Consider the following 15,714-nt stretch of genomic DNA (forward strand, 5'->3'; position numbering starts at 1 on the left):
GTACTATTTTTTTTTGCTTTTACTCTCTTTTCATGATACACCTTCAATTTTGACTCTGAATGATAGCAAAGGATGCAGTCAAGTCGATATAGCATAATGTAAACATCAGCTCATCGTTTGTCAAGGCTGGAACCAAACAGAACCACATGTGATAAACTTTGATGGTTTACCTTGTCCGCAGGTTCCCGGGGCTGGGTGGCCCATCATAAACAGACAGGATGTCAAAATCCTCCTCCAGGGCAAAACCTTGAAATACCAGCTGTATCCGGTTATGATCCGCTCCCACGATCACCCATGTACAGTTGGCATAGTTTGGATAACCGTAAGGGTATCCAGGACTCTCTATTGTCCCATTGGGACTGGGAAGAGTGTAACTGCAATTCTGAGCTGCAGAGAGAAGAAGAAACCACAAACAAACAAGTCGTTATAAAAAGATATAAGGGCATGCCAGAACAGGTAGAGTGTAAATGTAGTTTTTCTTCTTTCATAACTACCCCAACATTCTGTCAACAAAGTAAATGAGAGAAACCACGCTCAAACTGTTCAGACAAAGCGCTGCAACATCTATTATTGCCTATGGTTTGTAGCATAAGCTATTAATATTGTGCTAAATGTCTCCTCTCCTTTCCTTACCTTTTTTAACACCTCCATCATCACATACATGTTCACTCACTAAGCCTGGCACCACAGTAATAATCTGTCCCCCTGTTAATGTGAGACTCAAGCGCTTGGGTGCAGGAGCAAAGGGGAATGAGTGGAGAGAAACACGTAGGTACCTTTTTAATTGATGTCATGTTTTTTTTTTCTTTTTTCCAGTAAGTTGTTCAGTATCAAATTTTAATTGTACATATTGCCATCAATTAGAAAGGTGGATATGCAAAAACTGGGTTCTGTATCTGTGTTTCCCATCTCAATGGATTTAGCTGCTGGAGAAAATGATATTTTACAGAGCAAATTGTATTTTATTCAGCTGTCTGTGCTGTGTACAGTATGCTTTACTTTGTGGAGGACTAGAGAATGAGGGTGCTAGATATTACTCTCTCTCTAATGTTGCAGTGGTTTGATATGTTATCTCCAAAAGCAGATTAAGCAAAAATATATAAAAAAAAATGTAATTTAAATCTCTTCAGTAGCAAACGTGAGCAGTCAGCTGTCTGAGTGTGACTGACAAGTACTGTGGAGAGAGGATAAAATCTTATTTGATGAGCATGGCAGCAGGACTTGTGTTCTCAAACATGCTGAAGAAAATCTGCCTGTGTCAACAAACATCCTCATGGGAGTTATATACACACAATATTTATTATAAATACAATCAAAATACATGCAAAAGCTAAATATGAAAATATATTTAGATTAACGTTACATGTGTAATTTATTGCTTATGTCGGAAAAGGGATATAAAGAAATGAAATCCTTATAGCCCATAAGACCAAGTGTTCATGATTCCTACTTTACTTATGACTCCATACTACTTCAAAGTGTGCAACTAGAATTTATATATATTTATATTATGTTATTTACATATAACATCAGTACAAACTCTCACAATAGTTTATACTCATTTTAATCAATCCGATTATAACCACTAGCCCATACTGATAGCTTTTTTATTTATTTGAGTGGCTCTGATGTTTAGCATCAATGTCAAAAACATGAAACTCTCCCTGTAACCATAGCGACGCCGTCTTTGCAAATGTACTCACACCCTTTAAGAGCTTAATAATGTATAACTTTTAATCTTTAACCAAATAAACATCTGTGATAATTAGTGAATTAACAGCATAATCGCAATGAAACACAACAGACATGTCAGGGATAAATCAACTAAACAGTTAGTTAATTTAACTGAAAACAACATTATAAGCTTTGAGCAGCATGCATTTACCTGTATTCTAGATTTGAAAAAACTCAGAATTAGCATTTGAAACACAGAAAGAACCGGACAGAGGCGCTAGGATCCAAGAGGAAAAAAACACAAACCATAACACAAAATGTCTAAGATTTCAACATCAAAAGAATGAAAACTACAGAGTTTATATACAGGGAAAGAGAAAAGAGAATGGCAGGGCAATCAGGTAAGAATTAGAAGCAGCTGTTGTGAAAATGCATGAAAGCTTGTTGGTGCTGATTAGAGCACGGGTCTTCAATGTTTTGCAGGCCAAGGACGCCCAAACTGATGGTGAGATGGACCCCCTTATTATATATATATATATATATATAGTATGAAATTGTGTTATATCAAATTGGCCCTCTAGTCACTCTTTTACAGATAGTGTCATGTAACTAAAGTCATTTTGCCCTGGGATTATTAAAATATTTCTGATTCGGACTAAGATTTGTTGTTGATGGGACAGGTGTTGTGAATGAAACGGTGCCCAGCTTGAAAGAGCTCCTGTGTGTCACTGAATGTGTGCATTGATGACTGAAAGACATCCTCTGCTTCCATTTATCTGTTTAGTACATTGTGTAGAATTCATGTTAATGTGTAAGTAAAGACATTTCAATTATCAAAAAATTGCAAGGGGGAATATACAATAAAGTTTTGCTATTCCCATGCAGTACGTCTGTGTACCCCTTAGGGGTCGCGGACCCCCTGTTGAAGTCTTCTTGATTAGAGGATTGATATTGCAAAATATCTAGCAATTATGCAAAAAAAAAACCTGTTGGAGGCTGAAAAAGACTTAAGATTGGTTGCATGTGTTCACATTTAAGTAAGACAACCCTGATAATCAAACAATTAAAGGTATAAATGTACATTTTATATCAAAATATATTATCATAAGGATGGTACAGCCTATACCTTGATTTGGCTAAGAATTAGGGGTGTAAATCACATCCATCATGGCGATTCGATTCAGTATCGATTTCCTGACCCAACGATTCGATTATTTTCGATACTCAAGAATACACCACGATTCGATTCGATTCGATTAATCGATTAATCGGTTAATTTTTTTTTAATTATTATTATTATTTTTTTTACACCTTACAGGCTAAACAAAGTTTCAAGTTTGAAATAAATCAATGAAAGCTGTAATATCATTATGCATTTTCTTTAGAAACAACAGCAAATAACAGAAGTAGAAAAGTTGCATCAAAAAATACTGCAAAAATACTGCACAATATCAGTGTAATGAGTTCAATGCAATACCTCGGCTCCAGAGAAACTGTCCAACATATTTTTTTAGAATGTAATAAATATACTCAGGAAAGAGAGATGTTGTGTAGAGAGTTAGACAGGAATAAAAATAAACTAGATATAAGGAAATTGTTTCAAAGGTCATCTGGGGATGTAGTTTTTGGTAGTATTTTTTATTTTCTAAGAAGAACGGGTATTTTAGGGAGAATATAATAGTTTGTCTGGTCCATACTCCATTCTGGAAGGTGGCGGTAATGCACCTATAAGTTGTTTGCCAACCGCCATTAAAAAAAAGATGAAGAAGAAGGCTTCAGAGTGACGACGTCACCGCCCCCTTGAGAGACGCTCCGCTGCTCCTCTCCCAGATTGTAGCTGATTGCAAACAGTGCAGCAGACAGGAAGCCGGCTTGTTTTGTTTTTATGACCGAAATTACGGAAAACAACTCGTGAAGTTTGACCCGCTAGATGAGCGAGGTGCGCGAGAACGCTGGGAGCCTTTTTCCAGCTGAATCTCCGCTCTTTTTGCCCCATTGTCCCTCCGTCGTCGGACTAAACTCGCCCCCACTTCCTCATCGCCTCAGCCGTATCTAGACCCACAGCGTGTAGCCCAGACCACGCTTCAATACTGAGCATAATTTAAAAATGTCTGTGTGAAGCTTGCTGCAACAAACTGCTGTAAGAGTATAACCAGGAAGCGCGGTAGGAGGGCAAAATAGGTTTAGCGGCACCGCAGCACGGGAGGGAGAATTACGCCCAGGAGCAAATGGATAAAAATAGACCGGAGAAAAAAAAAAAAACATGAATCGATTATCTTGCGGACGTGTCGATGCATCGGATCGTCGGCTTTTGGATTTATGCATCGATACAAAACGATTATTATTTACACCCCTACTAAGAATATGCAAAAAGAAAATTTTTTTGAAACCTTATTTTCTGAAATGCCAATCCTACTAATCTAGAGGTTTTGGAGTGAATGTCAAATGCATCTCTATAGGGTAAAAAGCTATATAGACATGCTTTTAAACTTCTTTACCTATATGATAAAAGATGGCTCAATACAGTCACGTAGAACCTTAAATACACAACATTCATGCCATGATCTGGCAGTGAAAAAGTGTGACAAATTTAAAGCAGTATAGGCAATTATCAAGGCACCCTTTATTGATTGCTAAGCCACCATTTAGGCATTTATTCCATATCTTTAAACATTTGCCAGAAATTCTTGCTGTAACATTTTTCATCTTTGCTCTCTACTGTTCACCAATGTGAGCAACAGTATTTGTTGTCCACAACTTTGCATATTTATTTCTATAATTGTTTTGCTGCTGTAAAGACCAGAATTTCCCCATTGTGGGACAATAAAGGGATTTTGTATTCTATTCAATTCTATTCTATTCTAATCTCTACAGATTTTCAAAGGGATGTAAAGGAATGTGCTAAAACATAAAACATAATGAAAATAAGCAAAAGCGATAAAGTAGGGCAGCAAATTGAAAGAGTTCATAGAATAAACATAGAATAAAACATATATAGCTCTCAGATATGTCGATCTGAGACTCTGGGAAAAGAAATACATATCCGCCTGATTTATTTCCTGTGAAATGTCGGGGATCTGCTTCACTTTGTTCACAGTCTCTAATGGTTAGGTCAATCCCTAAAGCATTTCTTTCTGAAATGTGTTTCATGTCTGAGAAACCTGCATGGATTACTGGGTAATCAGAAAACAACCATGTAAACAGGATGAGAAGAGAAAGGAATCTTCTGAGTATAATCTAAAACTGAAACACTACTTTGTGAAGAAGAAAACATAAAATGTGAAAACAGGACCAATGAATTAATCATGGACATGGTTAATCCCTGGTTAGCCACATAAGTAAAAATGGCATTTGTTGTCATTGCTTTAATCAAGGCTTTTATGATTTCAGGGACCATGAGCCTTTAGTGAAGTCTCACTTGCAGAGTGAAAACATCCACACTCAAATATAGGAAAACTTGCTTATAAACAAAAACAATATTTAACTCTTGGTTGCGGGTAAACAGAAAAATATTTACAACAATAAACTTTGGGGATGATAAAGAATGGATGTGCTTTCAGGGTGGCATCACAAGTAGCAGCATAAGGATAATATCATCTCAAGTCAGAGTATATCCATCATTGCATTGTTGACTCCTGGGGGTCCGTCTCAGCAAAAACTAAATGGAAAAGTCAACAGTAGCCTCTCAGCCATCACTTTCCAGATCATCATATATCTGCTTGACCTCCTCCAAAAGATGCTAATGCGTGAGTGCTTGAACTATGACAACTTGAATATATTTAGGCAGCATGATTCATTGTTGGAAACAAAGAGGTAAATGTGAAGCCGTATAAAAGCTTCAGACTTACTGACTCCTCTAAAGCAAGTAAAAGAATTAAACACTGCAGCACTTACACCGCCTCCACCTTATTTATATTCTCAGTAGTAATTTCTAATCAGTAATGAAAGAAAAGAACAAAAGAAGTTCTAATCGAGAGCAATCTCCATCTGATTTTTCATTAAAGACGCTGAATTGGCTCTGCAAGCTGGTATCCACCCAGCAATTACAATAAGGTCAATACCAATATCCAGGTAAAGCCCCACATCCACCTCTCACGGCTGATTTTCATAAGCGCAGGCAGGTCAATAATCTCCTCATCATCTCTTTCATTACAAAGTCTCTGTCAGACAAATGCCAATCAATGGCCTAACAACAGCCTTGTGGTTAGGACTGATGGGGGTCAGAGTTGACTGTGAAGCTTTGCATATGGCTGATGAGTAAGGTTGAGTCTATTGGGTAAAGCTACAGAAAACTCCTAAAAATGTCAAATAAACTTAGTAGGTTTTAATAGGTTTCAAGATTTAATTGAAAAATGAACAATTCAATAGCCTAAAGATAGCTCCTGATGTCCAAAGGGGGAAAAAAACCAAAGAGAAATTATGTTGAAGATGGATTAAAGCATAATTTTATAAAGCCACAAACCTCAGTGTATCTTAATGTATTTAGAAATGAATCCAAAAGTAAAAAAGTGTTTGCGTATCAATTAAAGCCTGAGAATGCAAAATCTTATGCATACTAAACTGTAATTTGACTATGCCATTAGGTACACCCTTAATAGAAATTAATTCCATAAATTCTCTTTAAAATTCAAAAATATACAGTATATTGTGTTTATCCCATCACTGGAAATGCTAATAACATAAATACATTAAAGTGTTGTATTTCTAAAGTGTGAAAAGAGTTGTAAATGCGGGTATAAATTGTATTAACGGGTAAAAATGGGCATAAATAAGAAGAAGCAACTGAAGAGACTGAATCACTATATGGTATCAGCCCCACATTCCTGAAGGCCTGTTCAGTGCAGCCCTGTGGGATTCTACAGCACCTCTTTAGCCTTAATTCTGACTCAGGGGACAGCCCTGGTGATGTGGAAGACCTCCTCCCTTGTTCCAGTATCAAAGAAAACCCAGCCAATAGTCTTGTCCTAATGCCCTGTACGGACTTGTTGCTCTGCCATCCAATACCATAAGGTCATTACCAGGGTTCCTCAAGTACAGTCCTTAAGGTCTGGTGTCTGGCACCTTTTAGATGTGTTTCTTCTTCCACACCTCAATCACTTGGCTCAGTCTGCAGTCAAGTACTCAACAGTACTGGTATAAACAGACTATTTGACTAGGGTTTGTTAAATCTGAGACAAATGGAAAAAAAAAACAAAAAACACAGGAGCTCAAAAATTGGGATTGAAGAACTCTGTCCGAGAGAGACTGTTGTTGGTCCACCTAAGCAAGCAAGAAAGAAACTATCAGGATCTTCTGCAGTTTGCTTATTCCTGTGGAGTTGGAGTTAAATATGCCACCATACTCTCATTTTGAAAAGGTAAACAGCACTGCGAGAATCCTGTTCTTTTCATTTCTCCAAATCCTTTCAAGGGATTCTGTCTGATGGTTTTTGTCAGATCTCAATAGTGGGCTTGATCAAAGGCTACTGGACACACAGAACACAAATTGTCAACTGTCTAAATAGGTACAATAGTCAGCAAACAGGTGCACCACAGGGCTTAGAACTCTAACCATTCCTATTTATGCTGTACACCTTCAACTTCCAGTATAAGAAATATTCCTATCATGAATCTGAACAACACAAGGGAGATGATTGTTGATTTCAGAATTAAGAAGTAAAATCATATTAACCTCATGAGTATAATTACCTCAATGTCAACCTGCACAACAAATTTGACTAAAGACGTAACTCTGCAAGAAGGGAGAGAGCAGACTGTACTTTCTAAACAAGCTTAGGTCCTTAAGTGTTTGCAGCAGGACGCTTATCTTCTACAAGTCTGTTCTGCCCTCATATGCTGGGGTAATAGTATCAGAGCTAATTATTTAAAAAAGCTCAACAAGCTAATAAAGAAGTCTTCTCTTTTTTTTTTTTAGAAACTTCCCTGGAACCTTTGGAGATGATTTCACAAAGAAGAATTATTCATAAAATGAAAACATGATGGACAAGAGTGAGAAACCTGTACATTATACTGTTAAACAACAACACTCTCTTCAGCCAATTACTACTTCAGATCCAGCGTAAGAAAGACTGCTAAAGAAGATCCTTACTGCCTACAGCACTTAATATACAAAACATCTTGTCAGGGGACCAAAAATGGTTTAAGGTTAGGCTATAATGTAATTTTGAATTGAACTGAATTATTTTCCAAGACACTTGATGACAGTATAACAGTTTTACTAGCTATCCTGGAAACAGAGCTCTTTCCGAGCAGATATCACCATGTAAACTAATACTCATGCATGCTGTATAGGTAAAACACTAAGATGTGGAGGATATTGTTTTTTAGTTAAGTCACTGAGAATCTCCTGTTTTGGGCTGAGTTAAACATAAAAAAAGGTATTTTATAATTCATTTCTAAAGCAATTATGTTTGAAGAGGAGAGATGCCCTCAACTGGGAATGAAAGTTAGTGTGCCGCATTACGTCTTCTCTACTTTAGTTTTTGCCCTGCTCATATTTTAAGATCACAGCATGAGAAGGGAGGTTAACCAAGGCGCTGCAATTCTTGCCATTCTTTGAAAGCCAACAGCCTTTGATTAAGTAGATCTTTCACTTGCAGCTCTGTTTGAATTATTTAAGCCTTGCCCAGGGTGCATTATGAAATTAACTGCTAGGAGTCTGCGACCTACTCTAGAGCTCTTCAGTGTAAATCTGCTAGGGAAAAGCCCATCCAGCAGTTGACCCCACTGACAAACCATAAAGCCCCCCATAAAGAGACTGCTGGCCATGCTGTTTTACCTTTAGCAAGACCACCAGCAAAGTAGAAGGTCACATTTTTTTGGCTCGTACATATACAGGTGTACTAGTATGAATATGGAATAGCTGCATAAATGCTGCTTCAGCAATTAAGCTAATTGTTGTCTTGTTTTAGTGTTTAATATTTCATCCCACAGCATGTATTTTGGGAGCTGTTTACCTGGCTTTACTGCAATGTTGTTTATGCTCCACATCTTTGGATGTTCAAACGACATGCAGCATTCTGCCCACTGTGTCAGTGGCAGCATCCGCTTTGCTCTAGCCATGTCTGGTGTGCCTACTGCCAAGTGAGTGTGCAGAGAGAGGTGTCACCTTGCTCGGGCAGAACTCCAGGACTTTACCTGTATGTGCAATGTGTGCACAAGGCTTTGTGTGACTGCCATTGTTTGCTTTACAGAGACAGTTGTTTAGCAGCAGTTGTACAGAGCTATGTTAGTGCGCCTTGACAGTTTGATAAATCGACAGTCACTGTTGCTGCGCTCAAGCAGGAGAAAGGAGACAGGAAGAGATCAAAGGATGACAAAACAGATGTGGCTTTGGTAGTGAGGATGATGGTAACTATGGGGATGTCAATAAACAGATTTTGAATATTTGTAGGAAGAAAGTGTGCAATCCTATGTCAGGTCAGTAAGAGATGATGCAGCAGAGAGTAAGAGTACCTGAACAAGGAAAGGGGTGAACAGATGTATGATCTGAACTATTCACAAAAGAGTTAGTTTATAGGAGAAATTGGGATGAAAGATTTGTAAATATGTTTACATCTGCAGTAACCTGTAAAAGTATACATAAAATGTAATATTTTTAAATCTTGTTAAATTACACCCTTAATTCTCAATTGTAGTCCACCACAAAGTAGTTATGAATGTTAGGTGAAATTTTACAAAATCTCCAATGTAACTACTTAAGAAAAGCATCCTCATAGCATAATGCTTTCCTTACCCCATGCTTCAACACCAGAATGGTGATTTTAATGTTAGTTTTTCCACAGAAAGCCTTTCACATTTATCCTAAATGGTTCCAGTTTGCTTTTATTTTAACATTATCCATGTTGGTGCGTCCCCAATGTGTATTATGCTTTGATGAAAATTACAAATGGAAGTTAAAGCTTTCAACTCTTTCTTTTTGCCAGTATATAAAATGTTTTATTTATATTGTAGAAGTTTTCTGTACATAGCTTCTCTCTAAGTCTTAGTGCCTTAATCCAGTTACATACTCTGCATGAACTGAGAAATTTGTACTTGTTCTCGAGGTGCTAAGAACAACAAATCGATTGTTTTGCAGCTGAGTGTTCATCCTTTTTGTAAAGCTCCCCTGCAACAGTAACCAAAACTCCCATCCACTGTTCCTTACATCACACCCGCCAAAAGAAAGCAATCAAAAACACAATGGCAGAGAGGGGAATTGTTTAGATTGATAAAAAGGAGGGGATATATTGATAAGAATGGGGAGGGTATTACAGTAAATACTCTATATTACCTAGAATCCCTTCTTACTTCTTTTATCCCTGCTTGGGTCGCGAGGGGTTCTGGCGCGTATCTCAAGCTATGGATGGGGAAGAGGCAGGGTACACCTTGGACAGGTGCAATAGGAACAGGAAAAAAACAACCATTCACACACTCACACCTAAGGAGAATTTAGAGAAGCGAATTAACCTAACAGTCAACGGGAAGCCAGAGTACCAGGAGGGAACCCACTTATGCACAAGGAGAAAATGCAAACTCTGTGCAGAAAGACGCAGGGCTGGGAATCGAACAGCAGCAGCAGCGTCACCGACTGCACCACTGTGCATCCTATGTCATTCATTTATTCACTTCTTTGTGTTATTCTATCACTTTAAAATCTTTCTGATTGTAAAATGACAAAAACGAGAAAGAAGTCTAAAGTGGTTTGCTTATTTTAAAATTCAGTATATGTGCAGAAAGTCTGTCATTTCATGACAATCTGTCATGTCCAGCATGTCTGAAAAATGTGTGCTTTCATCACCTGTAGAGACTATGGATGGAAAGATATCCCATCATAAAAAAACATAATCCTAACATCTTATTTTGGTAATGCCACAATTCTCATAAAATATCAGTAATACTGCAGTGGCAGTCTTCCGTATGTCTGTCTTTTCTTTCTTATTCATTAGCTCTTCCCATCTTTGATTTGTCCAAGATTCAAATTTCCCTTTGAACAAAACGGCAAAGATTTTTAGAGAACCCTAAACTTGTAGTCAATAACAGAGGTGGTTTTTTATGTTTAGAATGAAGACGTGAAGCAAATTTTAACTTGACTGTCTTTGCCTTTGTTATTAGATGTAAACGTGCAATGTGGGATTTTTGAGGAATGTATCTAATAATAAATGCTATTGCAAAGGAAGCTGTTTTGTTGCAGATGTTGCCTTTGTGTGCAGTAAACCTAAGATCACACTTTTAACCAGCAAACAGGAACATTATTATACGCCTCCCTGTCACATAAAAAACAGGATTCAGCTCTTTTATCTTCATGAAAAAGCCATAAAGAATGTATATATGGGGTCCACAGGGGATAATATTCATAGAAAATAAGCACCTTACATGAGCAGATGTGGAATAATTTCTAGCCTAATAAGTGGCTCCCTAAAGATTTTATTGAGCAACAGCAAATCTATCCACTGTTGCTTACAGCCTGCCCCATGAGTAAACTTCAAACAACCAAATGTTTATGCCTGTGTGTTTAAGTGTGTGGGTGAGCATGTGTTTGTGACTGTGAGTTAAGCGTACCAGTAACTACCTCCTTGGTGGGAAGATAAACCCTTCCAGGCCATAGATCCTCCCAGTACTACTATTCGTCATTTGACGTGTCAGCGCAAATGCCTGCCTTGACCGCATCATAACCAGATTAACCTCTAGATGGCCACCATTAAAATGGAAATGGCCAAGCTTAGCTATCGTACTCGCCTCCCTACATTAGGCTAATGTCTCCCCCTATCAGGACAATGGCAGCCATTCCAAACAAGCCAAATGTATTGGAAAGGGCTTGAGATTGGCTTTTTTTTCTGCTTTGTGATCTCTTATGCAGGGCTTTCTTTTCCAATTAGCCGCCATGATGATATTTGATTTTGTAAAAAGAAGGGAGACCGTATGTCAAGGCTCAGAACAGAGGACCCCGTATTCAAGGCAGACAGTCAGATATTTCAAAAAGAATTTATTTTAAAACAACAGATCTGCAATGAACAGTCAGGGTGTCTAAGGCAGTAACTTCTGGTGTTTAAGTTTAATCCGTGCCCAGGTAGGTTCCAGCTGGTCGGCTACAAACGTGAAGCCACGGGCACCGCCAAGAGAGTTACAGACACTGAAGTCCTGGAGGACAGAGAATAAGCAGGAGATCAGATCTGAGCAGACAAAGGAAGGCCGGATAATCCAGAGGGCGAAACCAAAGCCGGTGTCAATGACATGCTCGGAAATCATAACCAGGAGATCAGAGGTCCGAAGGTAAATCCAGAATGGTGTCAGGAATCAGTTCCAAGCTCGGTTAACAGGCAGAATCAAGCAGGAGTCCGTAGACAGGTCAGGAAAACAGATAAGAACAGGGACAGGCTGGCTCATAGGTTCAAAGGCAGAACAGGTCAGGATGAGGCAATCAGTAACACTAAAGTAAGCTAGAGAGACTCACACCCAGGGCTCGAGAATAATTTAGCACTGATGACTGATTAGGGGGCTGGTTAAATAGATGCAGGAGCAAGTAGATCAGATGAACGGTAATGAGAAATTTTGCGGAGGGAGGTAAATTAAATAAGCAAGTAAGCTAGTCATCAGCGCCAAGATCATGACACTGTAATACCTATAGCTTAAAGAGCAACACAAAAAAGTGATATTTTAAAATTGTTTAAGAAACAGAAATAAACAATGCATTAAATTCTTGACATAAACTGTGTTTTGAAGAAATCAGAATCTTATTGATTACATTGCTTTTGTCTAATGTAACAGTGTCAAATATCATCAAAAGATTGAAATTAAGCTTTTTATGAAACATAAACTGTTTTGCTGAATTTTTGAACAGTTTACTATTTTACAGTTAAAGTTTAAGCAGACTATGTATTTTTTACTTTAAACAAGAAAAAAGACAGCAAAATCAAAAACAACCCATTACATTAGCAGTAATGTAGATTATGAAGCTGAAACCTTAGTACTGTCAGCAACCAGTGGTTACCTGTAGTCTGTCACTTGGTTAGAGTAAATTTTTAACAATGTACTCAACTGTTCTGTTTAATGTTTGTGTTGTTGAGAGCTGGTAGCTAAACCAACTTTCAGCTCAACAGACAACTCATAAACTTAATTTCTCACTTTAACAATGAACATAACAAAACATCAATCTTAAAACAGCTGTCAGGCACTGGGGTCATTATGAGAGCATTGATCCACAGTTTCTAAACTGTGATGCACGTAAGTTCTATTTATAATTCAAAAAATAATTATTTGGGTTTTTATCACAAATTAAAGAGAGATAACTTTTATATGGTGTAAATTAGTATAAAAAGACCTAAATAATTAAAGGCCAAGCCAGTTGTTTCTACAGATCTTACTCAATAGTTAAGGAAAGCTAGCTTTTTTTTTTTCAAAAAGTCCCATTATATATAAAAGACCTATATAAAAGACCTATATAATAAACACCTAATATACACTGTGCCTCTGAAAACCAAAGTGGAACTAAAGAGGAGGACAGAGCTCTATAGAAGCCCTATTTATCTTTTCTATTTTTATAAACAGTCCACAGTATTTTAATAAGATTATCTTCAGTTTCACCGCATTAATCTTAGCCGAATTGCACTGACATACTTTTCCCCGCTTATATCATTCCACTAATCTATTCCTGACAGTTCAAATGTTTTCCACTTGACTTTTGAATACACTAAATAACGACCCCAAAATCACTTTTAGATTTAATAAATAATTTAGCAGGTAGTATTTACACAGTATTTACAGCGTAGCTTACTTAGCACCTTTGGTCTGCAGATGCAAAGAGGTTTGTGCTTATTTTAATGTAAAAAATAAAAAAAACCTATAAACAAATCATGCCCAAAGTCTTTAAGTATGTTTAAATTCAAATTACTGTTCTAGTTTTAAATAAACTGTTTTGTGCTTGAATTAAAACATTTTAAACACAAGTGAAACTTATTCAATTTCTATGATTAAAATGTGTTTTTCCATTTGGGATCTGTTAGGAGAAAAAAAAAATCTGTTTTCTATTTGAACTCCGCAGTTGGACTTGTTTCTAGTCCACCCCAACGTCGACATGGGCAGCATGTGTCTAATCAAGTGACTCAATCGATCCAGTCAGAAGAATAAACAAAGAGAGTGGCCGATGAGTCCATTAAAGAAGCGTCTAACACAGCTGTAAATAAAACTACATCAGTTAATCCTGTGGAGCGCCAAGAATCAAGAGTGCGTTGTCAGAGTTGAGTTTGAGGCAGACAGGTTTTGAGTGAAGGTGTGCAAGTTTAAGCTATGAACATTGTTCTCACTGCCTTTAAGTTCGGTGGTACCAAAATTACACTGTAGATGTTGGCAAAAGAACACAAGAAGCAAGGTTTGTCTGAAAACTTTGTCTGGACTATCCAAAGTTAAAACATCCAACCTACAGTACAACCACACTGTGAGTTCAAAGATGTGCAAAATAATCCATTATTTTTGTGCAAAAAGTTTTAGAAAATACAGGTAGGTAACATTTTTCTTCAGTCCAATAAGTCATTGTTAAAGGTTTAAACTTGAATGGGTATAAGACTTTAATATTCAATTAAGAGTAATATAGAATTTGATAGATTCAATAAATAAATTATAAATAGATCATTTGCATTTCCTGCACCTGCCTGTATTTTTGATAGAGGAGCTGGAGCATTTATCGTGCATTTATCATTCTTGAATTGAGAACAGAATATTGTGTCTATCTTATGGCGTGATATCTCACAAGTGCCACTATATGTCATGACGCGGGAGAGATGGACCCAGTATTCATGGTGAGACAGTCAGTAGGAAAGTTCAAAACGTTTATTAAAATAAAAACAGACAAAACAGAGGCGCGCTGCTATGGATCTGTGGCCACTGCAGGACCGGGCACCGGCCATTCACTAACATTCTGGTTTCATTATTCAGAAAGGGGGAATCTCACCAGAAAGGGGTGCAATCCAGCCGATGGGCTGGAAAACCAGACGCGGCCTGGGTCGCCCAGAGCATTTCTGATGCTGCAGCCCAGGAGAAGTAGCAGGAAGTCGATACGTCAGAGCAGGCAGGAATAGTTCAGGGATCCAGCAGTTCTTCGCTTGATCAAATGTTTTCTACCCACAACAGGAACACAAGGATCAAGACTTCCATTAATCCAAAGTGCGTTTAGGTAGGTTCAGAGTCCAGAGTCTAATGGGTGCAGAAGCGTGCCCACACAGACACGCAAAGATGAAGACAGGCAGGCTCAGTGGTTGAGGGAAGTAGAGACGAGATATTCCAGGATTTATGCAGGAAAAACTGTAGGTTAAACTGGTCTCCTCCTCGGAGCTAAGCTTACGGGAATTAAACCGACCCTCCCCGCTTTCTCAGCCAAAACACTGAGGGCTCCGCGGAGAGGGATCAGGACAGGATTAGAAGACGAGACAAATACCAAACTTCTCAACCCATTTTCCACCAGGAACCAGGGAATAAACTAAAAACCAAGCAGACAAACGGAACAAATAATGATCTGGCCCCAATCGCTGGGGCTGAACCGAATATAAAGCAACAGATGCAGGTGGATGAGATAAGTTATAATTAGAAAACCGGGCAGAGTTAGGCAGGTGAGTGAAATGAACAATTTAAGATTTAACACTATTTTTACAAAAAAATTTAGTGTAATCTTTCATACTTGAAAATCTGGTTCTGAGATTCTTTTTTTTCAGCCAGCTTTAATTCATTGGCATTACTTGTATACGCATATGTAGATAACTAGCCCAAATCCTAGTGATACACATGAGTGGTTTTAAAAACATTCTCAGTGCAGACTTACCAATGGATTGCAGTTTAGCTCAGCTAGATGAGAAATATCCTAATTAAACAACCTAGTCTTTGATTGTTTTGGCTCTAGCTGAGACTTTTTGATATCTTAGACCAAATTTAGCCAGAGAAACTGTCAGAAGGAGTTGTTTAGTGTACCAACTGAAAATCTTTATAGTCACAAAGATTAGATTTATCAGCAATACACACCTGCTTGCATTTCACCATAATCAGCAGCTACTGCTGCAGGTTAAGACTATATCTC

General features: G+C 37.8%; 1 protein-coding gene across 1 annotated transcript in view; it reads right to left on the reverse strand.

Annotated features, from left to right (window-relative positions):
- The window catches only part of csmd2 (CUB and Sushi multiple domains 2), a 375,721-nt gene that overhangs the window by 342,371 nt on the left and 17,636 nt on the right, over positions 1-15,714 (reverse strand). Inside the window, exon 2 of the mRNA XM_038286837.1 lies at positions 171-387. Coding sequence (XP_038142765.1) covers positions 171-387 — 217 coding nt within the window. The remainder of the gene's footprint in view (positions 1-170; positions 388-15,714) is intronic.

Source organism: Cyprinodon tularosa, unplaced genomic scaffold, assembly GCF_016077235.1.
Source record: "Cyprinodon tularosa strain WSP-4 unplaced genomic scaffold, ASM1607723v1 ctg230, whole genome shotgun sequence".
NCBI classification, from domain to species: domain Eukaryota; kingdom Metazoa; phylum Chordata; class Actinopteri; order Cyprinodontiformes; family Cyprinodontidae; genus Cyprinodon; species Cyprinodon tularosa.